This window comes from Xiphophorus maculatus, chromosome 22 (assembly GCF_002775205.1).
Source record: "Xiphophorus maculatus strain JP 163 A chromosome 22, X_maculatus-5.0-male, whole genome shotgun sequence".
Taxonomy (NCBI): Eukaryota; Metazoa; Chordata; class Actinopteri; order Cyprinodontiformes; family Poeciliidae; genus Xiphophorus; species Xiphophorus maculatus.
The window spans coordinates 12696159-12718640 of record NC_036464.1 but is presented as its reverse complement, the minus strand read 5'-3'; the positions used below and the strand labels follow the sequence as shown (position 1 = coordinate 12718640).

Here is a 22482-nt window from a genome sequence, read left to right as displayed (position 1 = left end):
TATGAAACAAACACATTAGCAGACAGCTAACAGCCAATTGTTTTACGCTCAGCGATGTGTATGGTTCTGGGAATGGATCGTTTACTTAGCGATAAGGAAGAGCGGGATACGCTTACCTGGATATATAAAATACCTTTCTCCAGGTCCATAAAAAACATCAGCAGGGACTTCAGTGATGGAGGTAGATCTTGTCTTGTGTCTGTAACTGCTAGCCGATTGTTTATTCAGTTTGTGTTTTTATTGACTTGGGTACTCTGTGTATCTACATGCTGGACCCTCCTGCAGTGATGGTTGCGGAGATTGTTGAGCATTATTTCCCAAGGATTGTTGACATTCACAACTATATTACTTCCTGCAATACGCAGCAGAAACGCAACAACTGGAACCTTCTCAACAAGTAAGACGATCCTCAGCTTTGTATTTTATGACATCTGATTCCTGGGAATTATTTCTGGTATTCTTCTGTCAGGATCCCGGTGAATGTATGACTAAAATAAAATATGTAAAAAATAAATAAAAATAATCTTGTATCATTATATTGTAAAAATACCCAATAATAGCAAGTTTTAGTTTATTAGTATTGACCTCAAGATTAGTATTAAAAACTGATGTTTCCATGTTTATGGTTCTATTCATGGTGACAAAGTTCACAGAACAATTGGCCCTCAGCACCATAGATTACCCATCATTTATTCTTGTTATGTTGAAACATATGTGGTGTGTTTGATGCTGAAAAGCAAAATCTTCCCATACTAACCAAAGCACACAGTTATAGTGTCCCATTAGCTTTTAGAATATCCAGCAGCTTCAGGCTTGTCATTGCAGGACAAAAAAGGTTTTTCCAAACAACTAGTAATTTAAAACAAAACAAAAAAGCAAAACAATACAAAACAAAAAAAAGTCAACCATGTTTTTTTTGTTTGTTTGTTTTTGGTTTTGTTTTAAATCCTTTCCATTTTTCTCACTGTCCATAGTAGAAATGTTAAGTTTGTTAAGGCATTTGTTTCAGCCACTGGCTAAAACAAATGGGGCTTTGTCATGTATATGAAGCCGGAATTTATTGATCATAGATTAAATTGTTCATTGCCACTCTGATCAAATCCAAAACATTACTAATGAATATAAAATTTTAAAAATGTTTTATAAGAGCTGATAGAAATGTCTTCAAAAGTGAAACAACAAGTTTTACCTCCATCTATCCATCCATTTTCTTACACCCTTTTACCTGGTGGGGTCGGGAGATGCTGGTGCCAATCTCCAGATAACGTTCAGTGCAAGAGGCGGGGTTCACCCTGGACAGGTCACCAGTCTGTCGCAGACAAGTTTTACTTATTTTTACAAATTATAAAAAAGACAGAAAGACTGGTCTTCAGTTACTGGACTGGTTTTCTATGCAATGCAAATGTTAAGCTAAATCTTTTTTCTGGGCCTTTTCATCAAGTCATCAGAAAACACCAACATGCACTCCCTCACCCACATCCTGGTAACTGGAGTTACACACAGCCAAGAACAAATTTATGAGCCCCTACTGTAAACATAGCTGTCCATGTGGGCTCATTAGTAAATTGCATGCCGTTTGCATTCGACTTATTTTTTCTGTAGTAGAAACATATGTTTCTCTGTATGGTCAGGAGGGTGTTTTCCAAGCTGGACTTTTATGTCTCAGAGGACATGGTGGAGAAGATTGTTTCAAGCACTCCTTGTGTGATACTGCCAGTGCTGTTTTTCCTCAAGGAGAAGATAGAGAATAAACTGGCGCAAGCAACAAGGACACAGGTTTGTATTTGCACAAAAAAACTTTAAGTCACATTTTGTCAAAAACTTTAATGTGGAAGCGAACATAAATTTTTGTGGTCTATTTTTTTTTTTTATCTCCTTCCTACGTAGCATTACTCTCGGAATCAGGAGAATCTGTTTTCAGGTACTATATTAATTCTTCTATTGCATCATTAATGTGGTTTTCAAGGTAGCAATTCATCACAAGACAGTGATGAGGAAAAATTACAAAACTATCATAAGGTTGATGACAAAAATTTAATTACACAAGCTAATGTGCTGATTTCAAGCAAAGTGTGATGACTCTGCTGACTTCCTGAATGCCATATATGCAGGATTTAAAACTTTAATGGGGTATGTTGTGGAAAATGTTAGATGACAATGCCCAAAATGTTTCTAATTTTGTCTTTTTGGTCTGAAAAGTGTAATTTTAGACTTTCTAATGTGGTGCTATACTCAGCTTGACTCAACGTTTATTTATAGAGCTCTTGTAAAAGCAATGGAAGTTGACCAAATGGCTGAACAAGTCAATAAATGCAAACTTTACAACTGCAAACAAAGCTATGGTCGTTGCAAGCAGTGTTTACTCTTTACAAATGATGTGGATAAATGAATTTGAAAATAAGCAAATTTACTTTTAAAAATATATCAAGTAAAGAATAATATTATTTGGAGTCCAACTCAGGCTTAAAATCTTTTTACAGGTGTTAAACTAACAAGACATTTTTTAAATATAAATATTCAGAATAATATATATTTTATCTGTTCCTTTTGCTAAAATTGTTAGAATGTTATTTTATAAACTCAAGTGGAAATAAAATATGTAAAAAAGACCATATTATGACCCACTGGGTCATAAAAAGGAAAACTTCCAGTATAAAAACTAAACACACTGTGGATTTCTATTGTCTATATTTTACATGACAATTCAAATAAAACCACTCAGCTTAATATTCTGATAAAACAATCAGGTCCCCACTAGTCTGTTGTCACTAGTGATCACATACCACCCTGTGAAATAAAGTAAGAAAAAGTTTTGCAACGAAAAATCATTTCCTAGAAAAAAATCTGGGAATAATGAAAAATATGGAAAGAAAAGGGACCCAGGATTAAAAAATAACAGATATGAAAACAAATAATCAAGATTAAGAAAAATATAAATTTTAAGAGGTTTTTATGTTGAGCTGACCAATCAGTACAATCCGTTTTTCAAATGGCCTTTCTGTGTTTCTACAAACTCTTTACCAACTTCCATCACTGCTGTTTCTAGCTCTACCGTGATTTTTAAATCTATTGTCTTGCCAATCCTGAGATCACTGTTCGTCCTGACAGCCCCCCTCATATAGCAGCTGCCTCCTTTGAAGACACCAGACCAAAGTCTGATTAGAAAACGCCACAACATGATGGTGTGAATTGGGGCAAACCATGTGGGGCACACATGGTTTGCCCCAGTAAGCTCACTCTGTGAAGCTGACCTCAGACCACTGCCCCCTCCCTTTAATACTCTCTCGTTTTCCACTTTCATCTGCACCCATCCTCTATCAGCAAGGGGAGCTCGGGTCTCTTTATCAGCTCCTATCATCCAGATGGTCCTTATCAAGCAGTGAGAGCTCAGCACTGTTGACTGAAAGACAGATTTTCTCTCTCTGTCCTCTTATCTGACATTGTCTGTTTCCTTTTGTATTCCTCATTTATTTGCTAACCTCTTTACTTTCAGTTATTATGTTCACCAGATTTGTTAGATTGAATCTCTTAAGATTTTTTTGCTATTGTTGTGTGTTTATTTTGTTAGATGTAGAAATTCAACAGGCCGAAGCAGGAATTATGGCTCAACTGGCAGAGATGAAGATTACAGAGCCAACACAGTATGGGAAAACACTTTGAATTGAACCTAAAAGTTTTTGTTTTTAAAAAATCAGTTGCTCTACTTGTGATGACAATTAGAATAAAGCACCGTTTGACTAGCTCATTTTTATATCACAAAGGGAACCGCAGCAACAGATGTTTTTCCCAGAGATCAGCCGTTTAACTTTGCGGCAAGTCATGCTGGAAAAAGAACTTTTGGTCCAGGAACTTCAGGATAATATGAAGGTACACTCATACAAGTTCACTTCAATTCAAACTGCTGACTGGTGAAACATCTGCAAAAACATCCATCTCCCTTTATAATGCTCTGTGTGAGGGGAAGCTTGCTCATGTTGCTGCACAAGTGGGTGTGTGTGTGTGTGTGTGTGTGTGTGTGTGTGTGTGCGCGTGTGTGTGTGTGTGTGTGTGATGTGTCACACCCTGTGTCAGCATCAGTCCATGAGTCACCACCGGCTCAGCGGATATAAACCTTTTTTTTCTTTTGCCACATCTGTTTATAAAGGAAAAAAAACAAGCAGAATGATGACCTACATTTCCAATTTCTCCTTCTGGTTCATGCCTCTTTAGCTAAACTACCTCCACATTGACATTTTTTCTCTCTCTCTGTTTTCTTGTATTTAGATCCTTCAGGTGAAAGTGAACAAGTTGGAGGAGCTCGTTCAATTGAAGGACAAGCGCATTGAACATCTGACAAGTCTTCCAGAGGTGTACAAAACTAAACTATTGCTACCTGGTTAAAAAGGAACTCACAGTCACTAAATTTTATTTTTTCTGGAATATATACTAAAAATACTGAAGATGAGGGAGTATCAATACGTTAATTAATTTGTTTTAAAATGTAATTAATAAAGAACAACTGCATGACCATCCTTTGTTTTATTCTATATTATTTTAAACACCTTTGGCTCTAAATTTTGATAAACTATATTTTGAAAATATACAAGTTAATAGATATATGCAAAAATCATTTGCCCTATTATAAATTTCTTTATTTTCATTCCTTTTCTTCCCATTACCATTTAAAAAAACATTCAGTATGAGACAACCACAACCTTAGGAAATCCAAAATGAAGTTTCCAAATAATTATGTAATTTCTTAAAGAAAAAAATATCCAAATAATCTGACTAGTTGTCCTAAAATTAAAATACAAAAACTTTTTTTGTAATTGGCAATTAGTCATATTATGTTGCTGCAGACCCATTAATTCTGCATTATTGAGAGCTTTGGACATGAAAGCTCAATTCAAGGTCAATTAGAATAACTCTATTTTTTCTGAAAGGTCCAATTTCCAAAAGGTCTTGCCACAGCATCTCCACCAGATTTAAGTCTGAGCTTTGACTAGGCAACTTCAAATCCTACATTTTGATTTTGTCTGAATGTTTTTGTGCCATTCAAACTAAGACTTTCTGATCAGCTTTGGACCATTGTGCATACCACTGATTTGCTTAAGCTAATGGTCACAAACTGATGGCTGGACATTCTCCCTCAAGATTTTCTGATTGAAAGTATCATCTGTTCTTTTTCATGGAAATGTAGATGTTTTTTGAGAAACTGAGTCAGGCCTTCCTGTTCTTCTTGGTCAGCAGTGGCTTTGGCCTTGGGAATCTCCCATAAAAGCCATTTTTTCAGTTTTTATCTTATCGTTAAATTATGCACACTGAGCTTGAGTCAGGCAAATAAGGCCTTCAGTGCTTTAGATGTAATTATGTGTTGTTTCGTGAGCTCCTGATCAGTCTTCAGAAAGTTCACTACTCTCTATGTTTTCTCCATTTGTTTATGGCGGTCCTTATTATGAAGAGTCAAAGCAATCTTTTCCAGATTGATAGATGTGAATGACGTTGTGTCTCATTTGATCTTGAATATCTTTAGGACACAGTTGAAATTCAGGTGTAGCAATTTATAGCAGAAATATTGTGCAGTTATTAGAAAAAGGCAAATCAGACTCACGATCTAAGGGATGTGCAACTGAGTCGGATCACTTTTTCAAAACTGTACATTTTTGTGCATGTTCAACAATGCAATTAAAAAATATCTTCATATTACAGGTCTTGCAGTAATTTGTTTCTATGTAATTTCCCCCTGGATGTGTGAGCAAGCGGCTCTTGAACCTTTGACAGGAAAACAAACTATTTGCAGCTGTAGGTTTGTATGAGTCATTTTCTATTTAAACTGACATTTTCAAGAAAACAGTATCTAAGTGTGAAAATGATCCAAAGATAGAACACAATTCTTATTGACGTCCTTTTTACACTTCAGTGATGACCTTTCAGAATGAATCAGTTCAATGATCAGAGATGACCAAATATGGTCAAGTGTTTCTCACCCTGCAGTCTAAAAACAAACAGTTCTTTCAATTCAAAAATATGGTTTATCTTTGTTTCTGATGGATTTTATCCAATTAACATTATACTGGAAAGTCAGGTTAGCTTCTGAGCTTCACTGTATAATATGAAATATCATACCATGTAATTGTTTCATGACTCGAAATATTTTAAGTCAGCTTTTGCTTTTTGGGAAGGGTAATGTTACGCTTTTCTATGCAAATATAATGAGAATTTAAGCAGTTTTGAAGTGGCAGTACATACAAATATATATCGATAAATACAAGATATGTATTTATCATCTGCCAAATGTTCTAAAAGAATCCATTAAGTATTTTCACATATTACTAAGGTGTTGCTGCAACTGTACAGAAAGCAAGTAAACACGTCTGAACAGAGAATTTGATTCAAAACATGCACACCCAAAAACTAACAAACAAACAAGACAAAAAAAACTTGAAAAATACAAATGTACAAATGGATATTCACAGAAGATCTCTGATCTGATGTCACCAGAGACACATGTACTTAGAGGTTTGTATTTTTTTGGGAGGATGGATTTGATCTTGATTAAATAACATTTCAAAACAAAATAATCTTACCAGGTCATATTCTAAATCTGACAAATTTAGATTGTAGCTACAGTTAGTTTGACTGGTTGAGAAAAGGTGAACTAGTAGCTTTAATCAGGTTTTCCAGGTTTCAATACTTGGTTTGTATGAATTGATATCATTTTCCCAAAAGAAGGCATATGCATTTTCACAGTGGTTTAGAGTAAGGAGGGGGCTTAGATAAGAATCAGCCACACACACAAAAGTAAATTATAGAGCAGTCTTGAGTAATGTTTTGATAATTATCACAGAAACAAAAAAAGGAGCTCGATCAGTGAGGGATCCTGGGAAAAAGCAACAACACACACAGGAGAAGAATGTGAGAAAAATCAGCAGAACAGAGCAACCATTGAAAGTGCAGTTTACTGCGGATGATTCACACTGGTATCACACTGCTTTCTCAGGGCCGGATTTGGTCTGAGATGAGGGGCCCCACCCTCATGTAACTGGGGATGGGCATGCTGGAAAGTGCCAAGGTTTGTTGTATCTTATAGGATATGACTTGGGTAGAACTGGGACAAAAGGAAGGAAAGAAAAGTGACAGGTCAGACAGGAAGCTGAAACAAGCCCTCACAGCCCTGAGAGAAAAACACAGATATCAAATAAGTAGACCACCCAAATGAATTAGCACAGCCTGCCGGATAAACAAACAAACCTTCAGTGGAGCAGTGAACCAAAAAGGAAGTTTATTCATATTTACTCCACTTACAGACTGGATTTCTCTCAGGAAAAAAATAAATATGGGTCAAACAAGAGTTAACCACAATCCCTGAGGAAGCAAGAACTCATGATTTGATTGTTAAAGATGGTCAAATTAATATCAGAACTGGGAACAAAACTGCTTTTCATTCAGTCACATGAATGTTACGTGGAAATGTTGTCTAAATTTCCACAATCTAGAACAGTCAGCTTTTGTTTCTTATCTTTTAGAAAGTTATGTCTTTTGTGCCAACAGACAAAACGAAAACATGGTAAAACATCACGTGGTTTTTGCTGCTTCTCTGAATCCATAACTGAACACAAATTCACAATTATAAATAGGATACAAACAAAATCTTATTTTGCATTCTCTATTTACATCTGGTTTGTGGACCTCCTGAAATATCTTGTTTCATGACCAGTTTATTTATTTATTTATTTATTTATTTATTAGCTTTTTCTTCAAGGATAATTTTCCTTCATTGCGTCAGTCAGGCGTTTTGATTTTACACCACAAGATGGCGACAAAATAACAAGGAATTTCAGGAATGTGACTGTATTAAACAACTAAATGCTATAACCAAGAAACTTTTGTGTTTCAAACTGACCCCGAAAACGAAAAAAATAATGAAATAAAATAAGATAAAAATTCTGAATAATCAAATAATTGAGAGGCCACTTTGACGACCGTATGAATGCTTCGTTTGTTAATGTGACTGTTTTTGTAATGCAACTAAAACATGTTGGTAATTGTGCTTACTTTTTCGCATCAAAATAATAAAAAATACTCGGAAAAAAAAATTAAAATGGCACAGTTCTTTTGGCTGACCTGGGAGGTCAGTTTAAGATGTTAATTTCCAGGATATTACATATCAAATGGGCGGAGAACTGAAGACGTTTCCTCTGTGCTTGGACGCTGACAATGACAGAGTCCGTCCAACAGAGCAACATGACACATTCTGGCTATTTTATATGGATTTTCATCTCCTCATGTGGTAAGCAAAATTCCTTTATTTGTTTCTTATATTCTTTTGTTTCTTTTATTATTTCTTTCTTCCCTTATTTTGTTCTTCCTTCCTTCCTTTTTTCTTCTTTCCTTTCTTTCTGTTTTTCATTCTTTCCTTTCTTCCACTATAAATCTGTAAAAACCATCTCTGATACTCATAGGTATAATTGCCAGTAATGTGAAGAATTTGCCTCATGTGATAAAGTACCAAACAGCGACACCTCAGAGGTTGCAGGGCATGCCTCTTCCAAACGATGTTGCTGCTGCACACAAGGTAACAAACTTTACATCCTACCCAACAAGTACCTTTTAAAAAGTTCACATCTTGAGCTAAACACACTGTTTCTTCACTTTGTGTGATTTTATCAAGAAATACCCAGATGTAGTTCAGTACTCTGTTAGTATTGCTGGGAAAAACCACACTCTGCACCTGGAGAAGAACAAGTAAGAATACTTTAAATATCTCTAAGTCTATTCTTGTTTATTTATTTGTTCTTCTTCTTCTTCTTCTTAAATTTATTACAATTAATATTTTTTATATTGTCACCTTTTCAGAGGTTTTTGTTGGGAAAAGCTTTGCTGTGACCTACAATTCTGATCAGGGTACCCAAGTTTCAACTACCTCCAACCATGAGGTATGTCCATTTATTGTTTGCTGTTGGCATTTTATTTGGTAAACTTGAATTATAGGACAAAGTACTTATTTTGGCTTGGCTTAATAAGCAGCAGAAAATTATGCAACACTTTACAGAGAGAGAGACAGAAAGAGTTTGACCTGGCGCTGAATTCTGTCACAGCTTGTCTCTGCTAAATGAAAGTGACAGGGGGGGAGATTTCACTGAGCAGCTGTGGCACATTGGTCAGTGTGTCCAATTGAAAGTGAAGAATGGACTCTCAGGACATCCTGCAACATGAAAATACTTAATTTTACATGTCTCCATATGAGATTAATTAATTAATTTGTTTGTTTATACATTTATGTTTTACCCACATTTTCTTATTTTATTATGGTCATTAAAACTATCTAACTAACTATAAGATGTTAATCTGGATAGTTAGAGAACAAAAGATCAAAATACTGTTGAAACCATCTCTGGAGATAATGAGGGATGTTATAGGATTAAAAAAACATGTATGTACAAGGAAATAAATGATCAGATTCCTCATGTTTCATGTACATGACTGCATTTCTGGTACATGATCTAACCTGACCTAAACTAAGAGGAAATGTTACAAAGAACTGTTTGTGGGCTTTTATGGTTGTTTTATATTTCAAATGGTCACTTTAATGTCTATTTATGTTTTTATTACTGAGTGGTTGTCGTGTGGCTACCCAATGAATGCTAAGTGTTTTTTGTGCATTACTTTAAACTGTTTTCCCTTTTGTTTTATTTTTACTTGTGTTTTATGATCTTTTTTTGATATTTCATCCTGGTATTTGTGTCTATCATGTGGATTTTATATTACAGCATCAGTAGCAGAGGCGTTATAGCTCCACAAGCTGCTCTGTAGTGCACCATTCAGCACTATGATTGGCTCTTTATCCATTGTGTAGCTTTTCATTATAATTTCAGGTTCTTTTTATTTTTTTTAATCAAAATTAACAGATGTATCTTGCGTCATGATTGTAATTCTTAAATATATCTCGCAAATATCTGCAACCACAGTGATGGAAAGATTGTGCCTTCATTTGTATTCCGTTTAAATAAATCACTCAAACTATTTATTCCTTCGTGTTTTCATTCAGAAGCCATTTGTTTGGGTTCAAAAGTGGTTACCTAGCAATCTATGAAACAAACACATTACCAGACAGAGCTAATTGTTTTACGCTCAGAGATGTGTATGGTTCTGGGAATGGATCGTTTACTTAGTGAGAAGGAAGAGCGGGATACGCTTACCTGGATAGATAAAATACCTTTCTCCAGGCCAAAAAAAAACGTCAGCAGGGACTTCAGTGATGGAGGTAGATCTTGTCTTGTGTCTGTAACTGCTAGCCGATTGTTTATTCAGTTTGTATGTGTCAGTTTGTGTTTTTATTGACTTGGGTACTCTGTGTATCTACATGCTGGACCCTCCTGCAGTGATGGTTGCGGAGATTGTTAAGCATTATTTCCCAAGGATTGTTGACATTCACAACTATATTACTTCCTGCAAGACGCAGCAGAAACGCAACAACTGGAAACTTCTCAACAAGTAAGACGATCCGCAGCTTTGTATTTTATTACATCTGATTCATGGGAATTATTTCTGGTATTTGTCTATCAGGGCCCCGATGAAGGTATGACTAAAATAAAATTTGTACTAGTAGTAGTAGTAATAATCTTGTATCATTATATTGTAAAAATACCCAATAATAGCAAGTTTTAGTTTATTAATATTGACCTCAAGATTAGTATTAAAAACTGATGTTTCCATGTTTATGGTTCTATTCATGGTGACAAAGTTCACAGAACAATTGGCCCTCAGCACCATAGATTACCCATCATTTATTCTTGTTATGTTGAAACATATGTGGTGTGTTTGATGCTGAAAAGCAAAATCTTCCCATACTAACCAAAGCACACAGTTATAGTGTCCCATTAGCTTTTAGAATATCCAGCAGCTTCAGGCTTGTCATTGCAGGACAAAAAAGATTTTTCCAAACAACTAGTAATTTAAAAAAGAAAAACACAGCCTGGGGACCAGTGGATAAAACAAATGGGGCTTTGTCATTTATATGAAGCCGGAATTTATTGTCATGTTCCGTGTTTTTCTGTGTGTTTATTTTGAGTTTCCTGTGTCTCTGAGTCTCCGTGTTGTCCTGTCTTCCCCTTGATTGCTCCCAGGTGTTTCTCGTTGCCCAATTACCTCCTGTGTATTTAGTCTCACCTGTGTCTCTGTGTGTTGTCGGGTCCTTGTCTATGTGTCCTGTCCATGCCTGTTGCTACCAGTGCTGCGCCCTAGCATTCCGCTCAACTGCGCTGCCAGCTTTTGTGGACTTTGGATATTGTTTGAGCCTATTTTCACCATTAAATCACCATAATCATCTCATCCTGGGTCTGCTGCGTCTGCTTCGCTGCCCTTCACCACACCAGTTCATGACATTTATTGATCATAGATTAAATTGTTCATTGCTCCACTTTAGGCATGAATATAAAATTTTAAATATGTTTTATAAGAACTGATAGAAATGTCTTCAAAAGTGAAAAAGCGGCAGTCTGTCGCAGACAAGTTTCACCTATTTTTACAAATTATAAAAAAGACAGAAAGACTGGTCTTCAGGTAGTGGACTGGTTTTCTATGCAATGCAAATATTAAGATACATTTTTTTTCTGGGCCTTTTCATCAAGTCATCAGAAAACACCAACATGCACTCCCTCACCCACATCCTGGTAACTGGAGTTACACACAGCCAAGAACAAATTTATGAGCCCCTACTGTAAACATAGCTGTCCATGTGGGCTCATTAGTAAATTGCATGCCGTTTGCTTTCGACTTATTTTTCTGTAGTAGAAACATATGTTTCTCTGTATGGTCAGGAAGGTGTTTTCCAAGCTGGACTTTTATGTCTCAGAGGACATGGTGGAGAAGATTGTTTCAAGCACTCCTGGTGTGATACTGCAAGTGCTGTTTTCCCTCAAGGAGAAGTTAGAGAAGAAACTGACATTTTCAGGTACTATCTTAAATCTTCTATTGCATCATTAATGTGGTTTTCAAGGTAGCAATTCATCACAAGACAGAGATGAAGAAAAATTACAAAACTATCATAAGGTTGATGACAAAAATGTAATTACACATGCTAATGTGCTGATTTCAAGTAAAGTGTGATGACTCTGCTGACTTCCTGCCATATATGCAGGATTTAAAACTTTAATGGGGTATGTTGTGGAAAATGTTAGATGACAATGCCCAAAATGTTTCTATTTTTGTCTTTTTGGTCTGAAAAGTGTAATTTTAGACTTTCTAATGTGGTGCTATACTCAGCTTGACTCAAAGTTTATTTATAGAGCTGTTGTAAAAGCAATGGAAGTTGACCAAATGGCTGAACAAGTCAATAAATGCAAACTTTACAACTGTAAACAAAGCTATGGTCGTTAAAAGGAGTGTTTACTCTTCACAAATGATGTGGATAAATGAAGTAGAAAAAAAATACTTTTAAAAATATATCAAGTAGAGAATAATATTATTTGGAGTCCAACTCAGGCTTGTTTTACAAACTTGTTTTACAGGTTTTAAACTAACAAGACATTTTTAAAATATAAATATTCAGAATAATATATATCTTATCTGCTCCTTTTAAACATCAGTAACATATACTTCATTGTATGTTTTCAGGATCTAAAGATGTAAAAGCATGGTATACTCTCTCCAGATCTTTGAGAGAGAGATAACCTGAGTCTGAGTTGGTAAAAGCTTGACATAATGACAGAGGCCACCTACTTATCAAATTTAAAACCCCCATCAAAAGTCACGCCGGGGGGTTTGACATCTGAGAAGAGAAAATGATAAACGGTACCTGAGAGAGAATGTAGCTGGACCTGAACAAAATAAAACATTTTTGCTTTTACTTTGACTTAGGAGGTGCCTGCTCAACATTTGTTTGGACATTGTCAGAATAAATTGCTAAAATTGTTAGAATGTTATTTTATAAACTCAAGTGGAAATAAAATATGTAAAAAAGACCATATTATGACCCACTGGGTCATTAAAAGGAAAACTTCCAGTATAAAAACTAAACACACTGTGGATTTCTAGTGTCTATATTTTACATGACAATTCAAATAAAACCACTCAGCTTAATATTCTGATAAAACAATCAGGTCCCCACTAGTCTGTTGTCACTAGTGATCACATACCACCCTGTGAAATAAAGTAAGAAAAAGTTTTGAAACAAGAAAACATTTCCTAGAAAAAAATCTGGGATTAATGAAAAATATGGAAAGAAAAGGGAAACATGATTTAAAAATAACAGATATGAAAACAAATAATCAAGATTAAGAAAAATATAAATTTTAAGAGGTTTTTATGTTGAGCTGACCAATCAGTACAATCCGTTTTTCAAATGGCCTTTCTGTGTTTCTACAAACTCTTTACCAACTTCCATCACTGCTGTTTCTAGCTCTACCGTGATTTTTAAATCTATTGTCTTGCCAATCCTGAGATCACTGTTCGTCCTGACAGCCCCCCTCATATAGCAGCTGCCTCCTTTGAAGACACCAGACCAAAGTCTGATTAGAAAACGCCACAACATGATGGTGTGAATTGGGGCAAACCATGTGGGGCACACACGGTTTGCCCCAGTAAGCTCACTCTGTGAAGCTGACCTCAGACCACTGCCCCCTCCCTTTAATACTCTCTCGTTTATCACTTTCATCTGCACCCATCCTCTATCAGCAAGGGGAGCTCGGGTCTCTTTATCAGCTCCTATCATCCAGATGGTCCTTATCAAGCAGTGAGAGCTCAGCACTGTTGACTGAAAGACAGATTTTCTCTCTCTGTCCTCTTATCTGACATTGTCTGTTTCCTTTTGTATTCCTCATTTATTTGCTAACCTCTTTACTTTCAGTTATTATGTTCACCAGATTTGTTAGATTGAATCTCTTAAGATTTCTTTGCTTTTGTTGTGTGCTTATTTTTTGTTAGATGTAGAAATTCAACAGGCCGAGGCAGAAATTGTGGCTCAACTGGAAAAGATGAAGATTACAGAGCCAACAGTGTATGGGAAAACTGTTACTTTGAATTGAACCTAGAAGTTTTTTGTTTTTAAAAAAATCTGTTGCTCTATTTGTGATGATGATTAGAATAAACCAACATTTGACTTGTTCATTTTTCTATCACAAAGGGAACCGCATCAAGTGATATATTTCACAGAGATGAGCCTTTCAGCAACCCGGCAAGTCATACTGGAAAAAGAACTTCAGATTGAGGAACTTCAGGATATTCTGAGGGTACACTCCTGAAAGCTCATTTCAATTCAAACTTCTGACTGGTGAAACATCTGCAAAAACATCCATCTTCCTTTATAATGCTCTGTGTGAGGGGAAGCTTGCTCATGTTGCTGCACAAGTGTGTGGAGGCGGGCATGTGTGTGTGATGTGTCACACCCTGTGTCAGCAGCAGTCTGAGTCGCCACCGGCTCAGCGGATTTAAACCTTTTTGTTGATCTTTTTCCACGTCTGTTTAAAATGAACATAGAAAGCAGAATGGTGACCTACATTTCCAATTTCGCCTTCTAGTTCATTTTTCCTTAGGTAACCTACCTCCAGACTGACATTTTTTCTCTCTCTCTCTGTTTTCATGTACTTAGAACCTCTGGGTGAAAATGAGCAAGTTGGAGGAGCTCATTCAATTGAAGGACAAGCGCATTGAACATCTGACAAGTCTTTCAGAGATGTATTAAACTAAAATAATGCTTGCCAGTCCGTGAGTCACCTCCGGCTATTTTTTTTTTTTCTTTTGCCACATCGGTATTTGTTTTAAGATGTAATTATTAAAGAACAACTACCATACATGTCCATCCTTCCTTTTATTCTATATTCTAAACATATTTGGATATAAAACATTGTACACCAAGATGCAAGTTTTTGATAACATTTCATCTTTTAAGCTTTTATGTGACTTCCATACACGTGACCATATATTTATATGTGGTCACTTGTGTATGTTAGTCGTATGTGACTATTTCTGTCTACAATGTGGGGTTGTGAGGACCACTGGTCCTTGTGGCGACATTTTCTTGGTCCCCATGAGGGGAAATGGTTTGTGACTAGGGTTTATGAGTCTGTGATGGTTAGGTTGAGGGTTAAGGTAAGTGTTAGGCTGTAGAAAATGAATGGAAGTCAATGTATCGTCCCCACAATGAAAACACAACTATGTGTGTGTGAAGTTAAATCAAAGGATGATTCAATGCAGCATTTAAGGATGCATATGCAACCAGATCACTGCAGGCTTTTTACATTTTTCTCTAAATCAGTTTTCTATATCTGTTTTTCAGATAAGTTGTGCAAAAGTAAGCAAAAGTCCTAAAATAATTATTCTGGTGTCATTTGTTACATTACATAAACATCCCATTTTATACTTCGCAATTGTCTGCAACCACGGTGATGGAAAGATTGTGCCTTCATTTGTATTCCATTTAAATAAAACACCCAAACTATTTATTTTTTCCTGTTTTCATTCAGAAGCAATTTGTTTTGGTTCAGAAGTGGTTACCTAGAAACCTATGAAACAAACACATTAGCAGACAGCTAACAGCCAATTGTTTTACGCTCAGCGATGTGTATGGTTCTGGGAATGGATCGTTTACTTAGCGATAAGGAAGAGCGGGATACGCTTACCTGGATATATAAAATACCTTTCTCCAGGTCCATAAAAAACATCAGCAGGGACTTCAGTGATGGAGGTAGATCTTGTCTTGTGTCTGTAACTGCTAGCCGATTGTTTATTCAGTTTGTGTTTTTATTGACTTGGGTACTCTGTGTATCTACATGCTGGACCCTCCTGCAGTGATGGTTGCGGAGATTGTTGAGCATTATTTCCCAAGGATTGTTGACATTCACAACTATATTACTTCCTGCAATACGCAGCAGAAACGCAACAACTGGAACCTTCTCAACAAGTAAGACGATCCTCAGCTTTGTATTTTATGACATCTGATTCCTGGGAATTATTTCTGGTATTCTTCTGTCAGGATCCCGGTGAATGTATGACTAAAATAAAATATGTAAAAAATAAATAAAAATAATCTTGTATCATTATATTGTAAAAATACCCAATAATAGCAAGTTTTAGTTTATTAGTATTGACCTCAAGATTAGTATTAAAAACTGATGTTTCCATGTTTATGGTTCTATTCATGGTGACAAAGTTCACAGAACAATTGGCCCTCAGCACCATAGATTACCCATCATTTATTCTTGTTATGTTGAAACATATGTGGTGTGTTTGATGCTGAAAAGCAAAATCTTCCCATACTAACCAAAGCACACAGTTATAGTGTCCCATTAGCTTTTAGAATATCCAGCAGCTTCAGGCTTGTCATTGCAGGACAAAAAAGGTTTTTCCAAACAACTAGTAATTTAAAACAAAACAAAAAAGCAAAACAATACAAAACAAAAAAAAGTCAACCATGTTTTTTTTGTTTGTTTGTTTTTGGTTTTGTTTTAAATCCTTTCCATTTTTCTCACTGTCCATAGTAGAAATGTTAAGTTTGTTAAGGCATTTGTTTCAGCCACTGGCTAAAACAAATGGGGCTTTGTCATGTATATGAAGCCGGAATTTATTGATCATAGATTAAATTGTTCATTGCCACTCTGATCAAATCCAAAACATTACTAATGAATATAAAATTTTAAAAATGTTTTATAAGAGCTGATAGAAATGTCTTCAAAAGTGAAACAACAAGTTTTACCTCCATCTATCCATCCATTTTCTTACACCCTTTTACCTGGTGGGGTCGGGAGATGCTGGTGCCAATCTCCAGATAACGTTCAGTGCAAGAGGCGGGGTTCACCCTGGACAGGTCACCAGTCTGTCGCAGACAAGTTTTACTTATTTTTACAAATTATAAAAAAGACAGAAAGACTGGTCTTCAGTTACTGGACTGGTTTTCTATGCAATGCAAATGTTAAGCTAAATCTTTTTTCTGGGCCTTTTCATCAAGTCATCAGAAAACACCAACATGCACTCCCTCACCCACATCCTGGTAACTAGAGTTACACACAGCCAAGAACAAATTTATGAGCCCCTACTGTAAACATAGCTGTCCATGTGGGCTCATTAGTAAATTGCATGCCGTTTGCTTTCGACTTATTTTTTTGTAGTAGAAACATATGTTTCTCTGTATGGTCAGGAGGGTGTTTTACAAGCTGGACTTTTACGTCTCAGAGGACATGGTGGAGAAGATTGTTTCAAGCACTCCTTGTGTGATACTGCCAGTGCTGTTTTTCCTCAAGGAGAAGTTAGGGAAACTGGCGTTTTCAGGTACTATCTTAAATCTTCTATTTTATCATTAATGTGGTTTTCATGGAAGCAATTCATCACAAGACAGTGCCATCCATTCGCGGGTTTAGCAGCTTCAGAAGGAACAGTGATGAAGAAAAATTACAAAACTATCATAAGGTTGATGACAAAAATTTAATTACACAAGCTAATGTGCTGATTTCAAGCAAAGTGTGATGACTCTGCTGACTTCCTGAATGCCATATATACAGGATTTAAAACTTTAATGGGGTATGTTGTGGAAAATGTTAGATGACAATGCCCAAAATGTTTCTATTTTTGTCTTTTTGGTCTGAAAAGTGTAATTTTAGACTTTCTAATGTGGTGCTATACTCAGCTTGACTCAACGTTTATTTATAGAGCTGTTGTAAAAGCAATGGAAGTTGACCAAATGGCTGAACAAGTCAATAAATGCAAACTTTACAACTGCAAACAAAGCTATGGTCGTTGCAAGCAGTGTTTACTCTTCAGAAATGATTTGGATAAATTAATTTGAAAATAAGCAAATTTACTTTTAAAAATATATCAAGTAAAGAATAATATTATTTGGAGTCCAACTCAGACTTAAAATCTTGTTTTACAGGTGTTAAACTAACAAGACATTTTTTAAATATAAATATTCAGAATAATATATATTTTATCTGTTCCTTTTGCTAAAATTGTTAGAATGTTATTTTATAAACTCAAGTGGAAATAAAATATGTAAAAAAAGACCATATTATGACCCTCTAGGTCATACAAAGGAAAACTCCCAGTATAAAAACTAAACACACTGTGGATTTCTAGTGTCTATATTTTACATGACAATTCAAATAAAACCACTCAGCTTAATATTCTGATAAAACAAGCAGGTTCCCACTAGTCTGTTGTCACTAGTGATCACATACCACCCTGTGAAATAAAGTAAGAAAAAGTTTTGCAACGAAAAATCATTTCCTAGAAAAAAATCTGGGATTAATGAAAATTATGGAAAGAAAAGGGACCCAGGATTTAAAAATAATAGATATGAAAACAAAAAATCAAGATTAAGAAAAATATAAATTTTAAGAGGTTTTTATGTTGAGCTGACCAATCAGTACAATCCGTTTTTCAAATGGCCTTTCTGTGTTTCTACAAACTCTTTACCAACTTCCATCACTGCTGTTTCTAGCTCTACCGTGATTTTTAAATCTATTGTCTTGCCAATCCTGAGATCACTGTTCGTCCTGACAGCCCCCCTCATATAGCAGCTGCCTCCTTTGAAGACACCAGACCAAAGTCTGATTAGAAAACGCCACAACATGATGGTGTGAATTGGGGCAAACCATGTGGGGCACACACGGTTTGCCCCAGTAAGCTCACTCTGTGAAGCTGACCTCAGACCACTGCCCCCTCCCTTTAATACTCTCTCGTTTTCCACTTTCATCTGCACCCATCCTCTATCAGCAAGGGGAGCTCGGGTCTCTTTATCAGCTCCTATCATCCAGATGGTCCTTATCAAGCAGTGAGAGCTCAGCACTGTTGACTGAAAGACAGATTTTCTCTCTCTGTCCTCTTATCTGACATTGTCTGTTTCCTTTTGTATTCCTCATTTATTTGCTAACCTCTTTACTTTCAGTTATTATGTTCACCAGATTTGTTAGATTGAATCTCTTAAGCTTTCTTTGCTTTTGTTGTGTGTTTATTTTGTTAGATGTAGAAATTCAAAGGGCCGAACCAGGAATTATGGCTCAACTGGCAGAGATGAAGATTACAGAGCCAACAAAGTATGGGAAAACACTTTGAGTTGAACCTAAATGTTTTTTGTTTTTTTTTAAATCAGCTGCTCTACTTGTGATGACGATTAGAATAAACCAACATTTGATTTGTTCACTTTTAAATCACAAAGGAAACCGCATAAAGGGAAATTTACCCCAGAGACGAGCCTTTTAGAAAGCCGGAAAGTCATGGTGGAAAAAGAACGTCAGGTCCTGGAACTTCAGGATATTCTGAGGGTACAATCATGCAAGCTCACTTCTATTCAAACTGCTGACTGGTGAAACATCTGCAAAAACATCCATCCTCCTTTATAATGCTGTGTGTGAGGGGAAGCTTGCTCATGTTGCTGCACAAGTGTGTGTGTGTGTGTGTGTGTGATGTGTCACACCCTGTGTCAGCAGCAGTCCATGAGTCGCCATCGGCTCAGTGGATACAATTTTTTTTTTTTTTTTTTCCACATTGGTTTAAAAAGGACAAAAAAAAAACAGAATGGTGACCTACATTTCCAATTTCTCCTTCTGGTTCATGTCTCCTTAGATAAATTACCTCCAGACTGACATTGTCTCTCTGTTTTCTGTTTCATTTTGTACTTAGGACGTTCAGGTAAAAGTGAGGAAGTTGGAGAAGGTGATTCAATTGAAGGACAAGCGCATTGAACATCTGACAAGTCTTCTACCAAAGTAAAATACAGCTAACCTGTCTGTGAGTCACTACGGGCTCAGCAGACAAAAACCTTGTTTTTATTTTTGTCTTTTGCCACATCGGTATTTGTTTTAAGATGTAATTATTAAAGAATAACTGCATGACCATTCTTCCTTTTATTCTATATCATTTCAAACACATTTGGCTCTAAATTATGATAAATTATTTTTTTAAAAATATTTAAGTTATTAGATACAATATATGCAAAACTTATTTGCAATATTATAAATGTTTTATTTTAGCTCCTTTCTTCCCATTACCATTAAAAAAAACCATTCAGTATGAGACAACCACAACCTTAGGAAATCCAAAATGAAGTTTCCAAATAATGATTTAGTTTCTTAAGGGAAAAAAAATATCCAAATAATCTGACTGGTTGTCCCAAAATTAAAATACTAAAGATTTTTATGTAACTGGCAATTAGTCATATTATGTTGCTGCAGTCCCATTAATTTTGCATTATTGAGAGCTTTGGACATAAAAGAAGAGTCAAAGCAATCTTTTCCAGATTGATAGATGTGAATGACGTTGTGTCTCATTTGATCTTGAATATCTTTAGGACACAGTTGAAATTCAGGTGTAGCAATTTATAGCAGAAATATTGTGCAGTTATTAGAAAAAGCCAAATCAGACTCACGATCTAAGGGATGTGCAACTGAGTCGGATCACTTTTTCAAAACTGTACATTTTTGTGCATGTTCAGCAATGCAATTAAAAAATATCTTCATATTACAGGTCTTGCAGTAATTTGTTTCTATGTAATTTCCCCCTGGATGTGTGAGCAAGCGGCTCTTGAACCTTTGACAGGAAAACAAACTAGTTGCAGCTGTAGGTTTGTATGAGTCATTTTCTATTTAAACTGACATTTTCAAGAAAACAGTATCTAAGTGTGAAAATGATCCAAAGATAGAACACAATTCTTATTGAAGTCCTGTTTACAGTTCAGTGATGACCTTTCAGAATGAATCAGTTCAATGATCAGAGATGACCAAATATAGTCAAGTGTTTCTCACTCTGCAGTCTAAAAACAAACGGTTCTTTCAATTGAAAAATATGGTTTATCTTTTTTTCTGATGGATTTTATCCAATTAATATTATACTGGAAAGTCAGGTTAGCTTCTGAGCTTCACTGTGGAATATGAAATTGTGACCAGCGGGGTGGGGATTTTTTTAAAAGTCATGTACAAGATGCACCAGAACACAGACTGAGTAGTACACAATAGTTTAACAATTTCCTTAAAACATTTCTCTTTTAAAAACATGGCTTCAGGCCAACTACTCGGTCCATGGAAAGAAAAGGTGACATGTGAGGTAAGGACAACTCAATTATTCCAAAGAAAAACAAAAACATGCAATGCAAAAGTAAACAAATTAGTAAACCAAATAAACAAACAAAAAATAGTAATTTCAATAATACACAACACAGACAAAATGTTAAAGAAAACACTTCAAGCAATGGAACAAATAGTTGTCCAATTTCAGAGTCCTTTCAACAGGGCCAGAGGAGTCATGCCCGTCCTGCCCAAGCAGCAACAGGTTTAGTTGAGGGCGGCCCAAACAACCACTGGCAAGACAAGACAGATTCCTAGATTCTCAGCTAGATTAAAAAGAAGCTGATGTAGGAAAATGAAATGGGATCAAAAAGGAGCTAAGAATCTGCAAACATTTAAAATGCTTGAAGAACTACTAAAGATCTCAAAATAAAGACTTTTTAGTGTTTTAAACAGGATTTACTGGTCATTGATGCAAATTGAAGTCAGCTAATGTTACAGGCTTGGTCACTTATTTTACCATAAAGTCCATCCAGACAACATGCAGAACTGAGAGAAATTGGACATATTCAACTTCAGCTTCCTTTCAAAAACTGCATATCTTTCATACACAGTAACCCCAAAGTTTGACTGTTTCTCACCAACTTCCTCTATTTGCTAAATATTTCCTTTTTTAAGCAACATGTATAAGGCAGGCTGTCTTTGTTCAGCACACTGTAAACTCACCATCTGCTGGCACTGAGGAGAACTACACCCTGACCACCCACCCATCAACCAACCCACACACACTCACACATCAAACCAGACAGGAGAGGTACCAAAATAGGTTTTATTATTATTATTATTATTATTTATTTTTTTTTTTTTTTACATAAGAACATTGTCAAAACTGGAAAACATGTTTGCATAAAAACCTTTTAAAACAAGAAGACAATGTTTCAATTTCACAGATTGTACAAAATATTAACAAAAAAAATAAATTTCATAAGTGAATCATACCCCTCCTTTTGCATCAACATTTGAACCCGTCACCAAAGCAATGCAGAGCGTAGAGGTCAGGTAAACGAGCATTAGTAGTGTCCACTGCGAGCTGCGTTTTCAGTCAACTAGAATCCAGGTGGTGCCATTTTTTAGTTTATAGGACTAACTAAATGTTTCAGTCTGTGAGTGTATCTCTGGGAGTGACCCCATTTAATAATTAAGGCTTGAATTCTGTATAGCAAAAGATGATTAAAGTTAAAGAAGCCTAAAGTGAAAGAAAAGAATAACAAACCCAAAAACCCATTAAATTCTAGCACCAACTTGCAATTTCAGCCTTTATCTTGAAATGAAGCTGCTCGTTCCTGGGATTAGATTAAAATTAAATTACAATCAAACTGAACAAACACAGTTGTGTTGAAAATAATAGCAGTGCAACATCACTAACTAGATCAATCACTGTTCTGGGTGAAAGCTAATAATTTGCTGGCAGGTGTAGTGGAGTAATAGAAAACCAAGGGCAGAAGTTGCAGGC

General features: G+C 35.8%; 2 protein-coding genes across 6 annotated transcripts; both read left to right on the top strand.

Moving 5' to 3' along the window:
• The first annotated feature begins 35 nt into the window (after positions 1-35).
• LOC111606553 (sperm flagellar protein 1-like) lies at positions 36-15417 on the top strand. 5 transcript variants are annotated; one of them, XM_023327366.1, is made up of 11 exons: positions 36-181; positions 286-397; positions 1632-1776; positions 1888-1921; positions 3569-3641; positions 3762-3867; positions 4264-8269; positions 8442-8554; positions 8651-8724; positions 8836-8915; positions 9078-10004. In XM_023327366.1, exons 1-7 carry the CDS (start codon positions 55-57, stop codon positions 4378-4380), a joined length of 714 nt encoding a protein of 237 aa, XP_023183134.1. In that variant the 5' UTR covers positions 36-54; the 3' UTR covers positions 4381-8269; positions 8442-8554; positions 8651-8724; positions 8836-8915; positions 9078-10004. The 5 variants fall into 5 exon arrangements, with proteins under 5 accessions (XP_023183134.1, XP_023183133.1, XP_023183136.1 ...); XM_023327365.1 differs by lacking the exon at positions 9078-10004 and having other exon boundaries at positions 8836-8916; XM_023327367.1 differs by lacking the exons at positions 36-181; positions 286-397; positions 1632-1776; ... (1 more) ...; positions 3569-3641; positions 3762-3867 and adding exons at positions 10362-10473; positions 11799-11932; positions 13903-13975; positions 14102-14207; positions 14567-15417 and having other exon boundaries at positions 4403-8269; positions 9078-10243.
• Positions 15418-15515: 98 nt separating this feature from the next.
• LOC111606558 (sperm flagellar protein 1-like) lies at positions 15516-20605 on the top strand. Its single transcript, XM_023327375.1, has 6 exons — positions 15516-15661; positions 15766-15877; positions 17111-17241; positions 18932-19004; positions 19127-19232; positions 19591-20605. The coding sequence occupies exons 1-6, from the start codon at positions 15535-15537 to the stop codon at positions 19678-19680; spliced, it is 639 nt and encodes a 212-aa protein (XP_023183143.1). The 5' UTR covers positions 15516-15534; the 3' UTR covers positions 19681-20605.
• Positions 20606-22482: the final 1877 nt, after the last annotated feature.

Coding starts and splice junctions, on each gene's coding strand:
- LOC111606553 (XM_023327366.1), top strand. CDS start 55: ATGTGTATGGTTCTGGGAATGGATCGTTTACTTAGCGATAAGGAAGAG. Junction 1,777..1,887: donor CGCAAGCAACAAGGACACAG/GTTTGTATTTGC, acceptor CTTCCTACGTAG/CATTACTCTCGGAATCAGGA. Junction 3,868..4,263: donor AACTTCAGGATAATATGAAG/GTACACTCATAC, acceptor TCTTGTATTTAG/ATCCTTCAGGTGAAAGTGAA.
- LOC111606558 (XM_023327375.1), top strand. CDS start 15,535: ATGTGTATGGTTCTGGGAATGGATCGTTTACTTAGCGATAAGGAAGAG. Junction 17,242..18,931: donor AGGGAAACTGGCGTTTTCAG/GTACTATCTTAA, acceptor TTATTTTGTTAG/ATGTAGAAATTCAAAGGGCC. Junction 19,233..19,590: donor AACTTCAGGATATTCTGAGG/GTACAATCATGC, acceptor TTTTGTACTTAG/GACGTTCAGGTAAAAGTGAG.